The following is an 8,898-nucleotide window of genomic DNA, read 5'->3' as shown; positions in this document are numbered from 1 at the left end:
TACATGTATGTATATTGTGTATTTTTGTGTGTGTGTAAGTGTATTGTGTGGAGGTGTTTCTGTATATACGTGTGTGATTGCACCTGTTGTATAATGGTAGAATTTGTGGTTTGGCTCACTGCTCATTTTTGTCACTGTCATCAGTCAGAAGAGGATGTGTGCCTGATGGTACTTGGGGTGTCCCAAATCTGGCAGCAATGGTCTATAACTCAGACCTCTGTAAATGTAACATTTTTGCCTTCTGTCATTTGATTCTCGGAAGTGTGTCTATTTGCCTTTCTCGAACACAGGTGTCAGTATTTAGAAAATTTCTGTTTTCTAACTATCAACAAACACAAGTGATCTGGTAATAATTAAATGCATTAAAAAAGACTTAGATTAAGCTAAGGAAAGACACTGTTATTTCTCTCAAGTGTTGGCAATTAAAATGTTTACATTTTCTAATGATCAACAAAGCACAAGTTATAATTACAGGCTATTCAATTTCAAAATTCAATTGATTTGACCTCTGTAAAATCGGGACCAATTAAAATGGGGAAAGTCTCTGTTTAGTACATTTTATGAAGTTTTTAGAGTATATAAATTTAATACCAACTAAAGCTACAACAGGTGTGTAATCACTAAATCTGTCATTTCCCCCCCTCGCACTCAAAGTTTTAAATAACACTGAATATAGATTTTTCTTGCATAAAACTTTAGAAATGTGTCTTTTACCTTTTCTTCAAATAATTAAAAAAACAACCAAATAGATTTTGTTAGAGACTGGGAGATAAACGTTTCATCATTTAGTTACCTTAAATGCTGCTGATGTGAAATAATGCACATAGCAGATCTGGACAGTCTGAATTTAACATGATCTTGGTCCAAGCCCAGGCTTTTGGGAGAGGCTGAGGCCTTCAGGTAAAAACTGTAATGATGGTATTAAGAGACAAAAGACAAATATTTGATACATATTTCAAAATAACATGATTATATTTATTTAAAAAATTGTTTGAAATCTTATTTTTGGAAAGTAGAAATTTTACTTAGAGAAAAATTGGTGTATGAAAATGTTTTCTAAGTATTTTGTGTAATTTGAGTGGTTCATTAACAGACTGATGGAAGTTGACACGGGGTTTTGATTGACACAGGATTCTTAGTCTAAAAGAGTGACACGGAGTAAGGTTAATATGTACAGGATTGTATGACAAATGCAAGATTTTTAATATAGACAGTGTATGTATTTAATGTAGCGGTGTGTGTACAAAAATACATACAGTATGTATACACTACATAAACAAACTATAATGTATGCACTGTGTGTAGAACAACGTTTATATGTATGTACGTGCTGGTGTGTTTTTTAAAAGACTACAAAAGATATGCCAAGACTTCACAGTAAAAAGAAACTTGTGCATTTTTAATCTGCCACTTGGTTATTATTTGCCTTTTATTTACATTAGTGTTGACTGGGTGATGGGGATGTTGGAGATCGACTTTTTTTTTGTCCTTACCATTGCAGCATGTTATGGCATTGTGCAAGTACCCACTGGACCGTGGTTTTGTAGAAAATGTGAGTCGCAGGAGAGAGCTGCCCGAGTGGTGAGTCCAATACTTTCTAGTATGTCTCTGGCTCCGTAAGAGTTGTATCTCCAGTTTAACCACAGCTCCAAACTGCTGCTCATGCACACCAACAGTGACAAAATAACCTAATCTGATGTAGTGATCTTTGTAGTTTTAAAATAAATATTTGCAATAAATTCCATCATAACCTCAGTTTGTGGAAATCGGGCTGAATGGAAACTGTTCAGCACAAGAATATGCAAAGTACTTTGTATTTATTGCTATTGACAGCGATTGTTTGCTTTTTTATATTTTAAAATGGATTGTGTTCTAATTTTGAGTTACTGTATAATGTCGACTGAACAGCTCTGCAGTCAAAGGTTCAAAACTTGTGCCACAGATTGTAAAACACTAAGATAAAATAATGATCCACTGGCATAACAAAGCTGTTGAGATGGCTGGATGTGATTTCTTCTATTCCCTTCCCCCTTTTATTATTGCTCACGTGCCGGTTTTGCAGAGAATGTGGATTTTTTTTTAATTCCCTAGTTGTCTGGTGTCGATTGGTCGAGCAATCACGTTGGGAGCACAGCACCGTCATCATTGTGTGCTTTCAGTACATGATCAGCGGCCTCCTAAAGTGACGAAAATAAAATATGCGGAAGACTGTGAAGCGTTGCTATTTGCAGTATGTAGGGCAGCGCCTTAACGACATTCACTTAGCAGAGCTGCAAGAGGGAGTTGTTTTTCAAAACCCAAGGATCGCCTTCTCAGTACGTTTTCTGGGGGTGGAGATTCACTTGTGCTGGTTCCATTTCAGTATTTAAGGAGTAAAACCAAGTACTTCAAATTTTCAGTCGTTGGGTTTCAAACAGGCGAATTTATTTTTTGTAATTTTAACTGGTTGAGTTTCGGTTGCCCCGAAATTGTATCTACGCTTGTATGCGTCTTCATGCAAACGACTCCGTTCGTATGTTGTGCACCGTTTATGTGGGGGATGGGGAATGCATACAATTCTGGCACTGGTTATCAGCAGATTGTCTTTAGTGGCAAAATAATGAACATTTTTGTTTAGTTAGTGCTGCTCTGTTCGAGGTATTTGCGTGTGCGCCACAAGACCAATGCACAACATTGTTGTTTCAGACTAGAAGGCGAGAGCAAGTGACATTTTCAGCGCAGTTGGGGGTAAAATAAGTGGACCGTGCTAATTTACGACGCTATGCATACAGAATGGGGTGTTATTGAAGTATACGAGGTTGGGCGTTTGAATCGAAACCGATTTCAATAAATGACAGATACTAGGCGACTTAATTGATTGTGATTAATTCTAGCGACAGTATAGCTTGGCAGCGAACGTTAGCAGTTTACATGTGGTATAGAGTACAGTACTTGTTTATTTTTATACCTTTCTTTTTCCAAGAAATGTGAACTTTGCCCTCATAAGGATGGCGCTCTCAAGAGGACTGACAACGGAGGTAAGTTGGTTTACATTTTAACAAACTAAACCCTGTCTTATGTTTACAACAATTTTATATATTTGTGTATGTTACAAACGGCGTGTTTAGTGATAATTGCGTGAATGTTGTACAACATGCGGTGATCCTGTTAATAAACGGAAAATGCGCTGCTTTGTCAGGAGGCATAGCCGTCATGGGATCGAATGCTACTTTAGCAGGAAAATATATAAAGCATTTAGTCTGTTTTATTTAAGGTTGAATTACCTTATCATTAGCGTTTTTAGATCAGCAATATTTTTAACCGATTGCAAAATAGTTTTATAAGTGAGGGTAGTTAGCGTGAATGTCTATTTAGTAATCGTTTTTGTAAAAACAATTCCGAATTTGAATATTTGTTGGAAACAACTACAGAAGGAATTTCTGTGCCTTTGATATGATCTTGATAGCATATTCACTTTGAAGAGACTGGTGGCTGGATAGATGCAAGGATAGGTTTGGTAGCATTTGCTGTTTTTGCGTTTTGTACTCGTTATTTATAGAAAACGCATTGAGTGACATTGGGTCTAATAACTTATAGAAGTGACACATAAAAGTGAACTATAGGCCTGTTGTCACACGTGGTGTATTGCCCCACTACTCGTTTCACATCAACTACTCGTTTTTTCATATAACATACTCTGGAAAAAGAAAGTAATTTTTAAATATGTATTTTGAAATGTGGACTCCATCTAGTGGTTGTTTGTATGTGAAATTGTTTCTGTTTGTGATTTTACATATGCTGATTTCATAGCACTTAATATATGTGGTTTGTATGTGTATGTGTTTGAGGGACAGCATTATATAATGGTACGTGTTCAGTATACTGCACGTGAAATTGAACAATGAATTCAATTATCTGTACAGCTTTTAAAATAGACTGCCTTATTTGAAATGGGAATTAATAGATCTAAATTTAAGCCCCAACCATTTCTAGTTGAGTTTATTTTATTTTTGGTAACATGCTTGACTTTTGTCTTGCATCTGAAGAATAATTGTAATCTACAGGAATTTAATTGCTGTTTCATCAGGAGAGTTTTAATATAAATATGTGATCTAGTAAATTGCATATTCGGATGCACTCAGCTACAAAAAATGGTATCTAGAAACTAGGTCCGTTTATTGAACTGCTTTTTTTAAAGCAAGTCATAAATACCACTGTACATATAGTTACATCAAATAGAATATACTATTGGGGATCTAGTTGAAAGAAATGGTCGGTTCCCTTGTTGGCTTAGTGGGTAAATGCGGTGGTATTATGCCACAGACCAAAAGGTCCTAGTTTGATCACTGAGTTAACTGATGTGAACCACTGCAGCAGTTGTCCTCTAAGGAAAAAAATGAGCTAAGATTATTCTTTTAGATTGTTATCCAATGAATTTACTTGTTGTAAATTCCATGTGTGTTGATGTAAGGTGAAGACTGGATCAGGTTGATCTGTAGTGTCTTTCATGGTAAATAGTTTGATGGCACTGTCTAGACTCACACATGAGGAATGGCTACCTGAGTGAGTTAGTGGAGAGCTGTTGACGTCTGTGGAACTGTACCTCAGCACAAATTCCTTGATGGGAGACGATGTGGGGGGGAGGGGTCATATTTTTTCCTGTGCCAGTCTTCTCCTCTTGTTCCTTTCTGGCAGGCTTTGACTCTTTGCTGGGTTTGCTCAATGAGCTTATCTGTTGGATAAACTTACTGAGTTAGGAGTGCAAACAGGCCAATTCTAAGACAACTAGTACCGTATTAATTACAGTACCAAGTGACATATGTGATGTGGTCATGGATAGGATGTGTAAAATTGAATTAAAAAAAAATGTATGTGTTGGCTTGGATTTGAATGTACATTTCAGTTGCAGCAAATGTGAATAATATGCAAAAGGAGGCGTGCTCCAGTGGTATCTCCAGTGGTATATGTGCTGAGGTCTCGAACAGTTTTGTCAGTGTTCAAAGCCTATTGCTTTGTCTGTGCGTTGCCTACCTTCTATTATGTAGCTCATTAAACAGGACACATTATTTATGCTTTAGCAGTGTCCTTGTTCTTGGTGGGTGTAACAGGATAAGTATATGTATGATGGTATGGTAGTTCTCTTCTTACTCGTAATCCTTGTTTGACACAATGTGATTTATATCTCCTGAAACTGGAGCTCTTGCAGACATCTGCAAGATTTCTAAAGTTTACAAGTTACCCGCCTCCATTTAGAAGTCCTAGTGGTATGGTGATTTCAAATAAGAAGGCGTGGTGCGCTACCAGGCATGACTTGTGTTGGTAAACCTGATTCTTGTGGTACCATTGTTTTCGTAGCCAGTTTTTTTTTGTAAGCACTTTCAAAGAAGTTAATGAAATAGTGTTCCTGATTGCTTTATGTTGGTATAGGGAACTAACTGAATTAAAGTGCAAGGAATTTTCATTACCATAGTAGGCCATGGTGGTTTCAGGAATGTTTGCTTTTATCACACATTGATGCCTAGTCTTGGCCAATTAAGTCACTTAAATCTGTATACTACTGAGGGTTAGTGAAATATAAAGTGAATATTTTACCAGATCTCTCTCTTTATCAGTGCATGAATTCTTTGTAAGATGCATTTTTTGATAAACCTATTTGCTTGGTAAGACCTTGCACTGCATGAGATCTGCGCTAGAGGTGCTAGGTTTGCGAAGCATGGATTAGGAACATAGCCCCTCAAGCCTGTTCTGCCATTCAGTGAGATCATGGCTGATCTGTGACCTAACTCCATATACCATTACTGTAAGCCAAATGCAAAACTGCTGGGACTTTTAGGACTAGCTGTTGGGAAGACTCCTTTTCAGCAGGTCTTTTGGTCTGAGTGAGTCCCTACAGACTTGCATTGGTTTGTGGTCAGCTGTGAAAAATCTGTCTTCCAAGAACGTGGCAATACTAGAATAATACGAAAGCATCTCCAGTATCATAACTGGGGACTTAGTTTTCCCTAGGCAAATTTCCCTAGCCACCTAGTGCAACTCCACATGCACTGGGTGTTCGACAATTGCATGAAGTCTTATCCACCACACCCCACCCTGTTGCCTTACCATAGGTAGTCATGAGCCATTTTGTGCCAAATGTGTCTGCCCAACAGCTACAGCTTCTTTGAGCTCTTTAACAGTTTGTTCTCTTGGTTTTTAAATTCCTTGTCTTTGTACTTCCCTCTGCCCTGGATGGTTCAGTTAGTTAATGTGGTGAATAGCTGAGGCAAACATCTCTGGATGGCCCTAATGTTTGATCTCCAGTCTGTACTTGTTTGTTCTCTGTTGGGGCAGTAGTAAGGGCAGAACAATTGGCCTCAGGAAGTTAGAGAGGGGAATCAGCTCTGTTTTCTGTTCCTGATCACTATCCAATGATCCTTGCTGGAAGCGTATGTGTTAAGACATTCAGTAAAGACAGAATTAGGCTCACTTGTGACACCTGGCGTGGTCACATAGCTTGCTGACGCTTGCTGTCTAGAATCATACTTGAAAAATGGCTACTTGTGCAAGGTATTGGAAGGATGTGATACCTTTCAGCAAGGTGTGGATGACTTCAGCAAAAGAGGTGGGGATAAAATTGGTGGTAAAAGTTATAGGAAAGAAGAAAGAAATGACACTGAAAGAACAGAACCTTTTATTGAATTTATACTTTGATATTTGTCTCTAATCTTAAGTTTTGATTATGTGATATAAATGTGCATGATAAATAAATACTTGCATTTATATAGTGCCTCTTGTCAACATATCTAAGTGCTGCACACAACAAATAATTTAGAATGATTGTTATGTAGACATAGAGGTGTGGTTGCTGACTAGAATAAACCACTTTTGTGTTGGAGCTAAAAATGATTTTGCCTGTGATGTTGCTGAGCTGTTTGGTTCCCATAGTCCTCTGTGTCTCTGTCATGTACCTTGATTGTTTGTGCTTGCATGTAATATTTTAATTCTGCAGCTACATGCTGCAGTTTATTAATTTTGCTGCTCTACAGTTGAAATTCCATTATGCTTTTCAAAATCTTCCATGTTCTAAATTGTAGCTTTTGAGGTGCCAGCTGGCCTGTTGAGCAGAGTGTTTTAGAAGTCTAGACAACTTCATTCAAGTGGCTTAAAATCACAACTGTTCAAATTTAGTTCTTGAATATTCATTTGTTGAGTTGCAGCATCTGAGCTTTCCTGGGACTTGGTCTATATTGAAATCTTCAACAAAAAAAAAGTACATTGTCCTTTACGAAACTTAATTTTAATGTTATCCAGTGTCTTCCTATTTTCAAACGTAAGATTACAATTTATAAGAAATACAGATTTCCTTCCTGAAATTAATATAGTGTTACCGCATTAGTATCGTGTATCTGTTCAGGTATTGTAAATTAAATTGTGTATGCTATATTTTGGTAAGCAGCCTTATGTTAAAGCTTAACAGTTGAGGTGCCTTTAGTTCAGATCATGGGAGAGTGGTGTCTATGCACTGGCTTTCTGAATTTACATTGTTAAAATCAGCATCCTTAACTGGCAACAGAATTGTAAACCCACACTTGTATGGTCTATGATTCTGCTGCCGGGGTGAGGGAGCCAGCTTTAGTAATGTGGCTGCCACTCTCCTGTGATATGAGCTAAACAGCTCCCAGTGTCCAAGCAGCTCTAGTCTGTTGAAACTTTCAGGAAAATCTTCCTAGGCCTGACCAGTTTTCTTTTCCAATTCATGCACATATATTGACAAACATTAAACAATCTTACAAAGCTTTAATACTGTAATAGTAATCTAAAGCCACTAAATTCAATACGGAAGCAAAATTATACATAAAATAAATAAGTAAATATTTTACTTGTCCTGTCATCCTGTTCATATTTTGTTTTTATTTTAAATTTTACTTTTAATCTTTCTAATCTTTTTCTCTAACGTTTGCCTTACTACTTGTGCCTTCCAGCCCCAATCACACATTTTAGAGGAGGAAGGAACTTTTTTTTTGAACAGCTGCTTTTCTGGCTAATGAAAAGCCTAGAATGTGAAGATTGATATGGGTTCCACTAATAGCCAGTCTTAGCTGTCAAGGCAAGCTCATAAATGGCAGTCTCCAGCACCTAGATGAGTCAATTCTTAATCTTCAAGAGGTTAATACCCTTTTCTTAATATCATATTACAAGATATTAATACTCAATTTCCTTGATTTTCTTTTGAGTATGTTTGAGATGGGGCAGTGCAACACAAATGTCTAAAAATGCCAGAAATAAAATTGTATCATTTTCTTTAAAAAAGAAAGCTATCAGTTAATGGTGGTAATCTAACCTTGAGGTTCAGTTGGTTATACCAGCAAATTGCTCAAGCTTTGCTTTCTTCTGCCATCCATTTATTACTATTGTATGTGCATAATCCATAGTTTTTGGCCTACATAGTAGTAATTGACTTGAAATTGATAGTTTATTTGAAAATAGACATGGATAATTTTGTCTGTTTCCTTTCTTTTCTTTGTCGGTCCTGTCCCCTCAAAACAATAACATACTTGAATTCTCTTTGTGTGAATTAGAAATATTTCTTCCTCCTTATTTCTCCACTTCTGAAGGTACATACTCGTGCAAGGCTGTGGGTCCACAGGAGCTGATAACCCTTTGTATTTCTCTCACCTGCCTATTGTTCATGTGTAAGTCTAGACACTACAATTCGCGAATGAACTATAGAAGCATCATAGTGAACATAATCCTGTTTTCATCTTCCATCTCTACGTGTATTTGCCAGCTGGCAGACTCTCACTAGTTTTAGGGAATGGGGTTGATGGCTGATTTCCACCCCACCCCCCAAGCTCCGTAAGCTAGAAACTTGAGACCAATTGTAGTGCCAGCACTGCTGTTCCAGCAGGGATGTGCGATCTCCACATTGTCCAGGGATCA

The 8,898-nt window shown here is 37.3% G+C and overlaps 1 protein-coding gene across 10 annotated transcripts in view; it reads left to right on the top strand.

The window, feature by feature from the left end:
* The window catches only part of mllt10 (MLLT10 histone lysine methyltransferase DOT1L cofactor), a 280,530-nt gene that overhangs the window by 8,893 nt on the left and 262,739 nt on the right, over nt 1-8,898 (top strand). For 2 of the 10 annotated variants that reach the window (XM_085987802.1, XM_085987794.1), the window contains exons 1-3: nt 1-1,581; nt 2,963-3,017; nt 8,574-8,651. The exon at nt 1-1,581 is cut by the window's left edge. In XM_085987802.1, coding sequence (XP_085843928.1) covers nt 1,318-1,581; nt 2,963-3,017; nt 8,574-8,651 — 397 coding nt within the window. In that variant the 5' untranslated portion in view covers nt 1-1,317. The other 8 variants (XM_085987805.1, XM_085987795.1, XM_085987798.1 and 5 more) reach the window with 5 other exon arrangements.

The sequence above is a fragment of the Somniosus microcephalus genome, chromosome 5 (genome assembly GCF_052327205.1).
Source record: "Somniosus microcephalus isolate GS21.2 chromosome 5, FLI_Smic_1.0, whole genome shotgun sequence".
NCBI lineage: Eukaryota > Metazoa > Chordata > Chondrichthyes > Squaliformes > Somniosidae > Somniosus > Somniosus microcephalus.
This window is presented reverse-complemented; position numbering and strand designations above follow the sequence as displayed.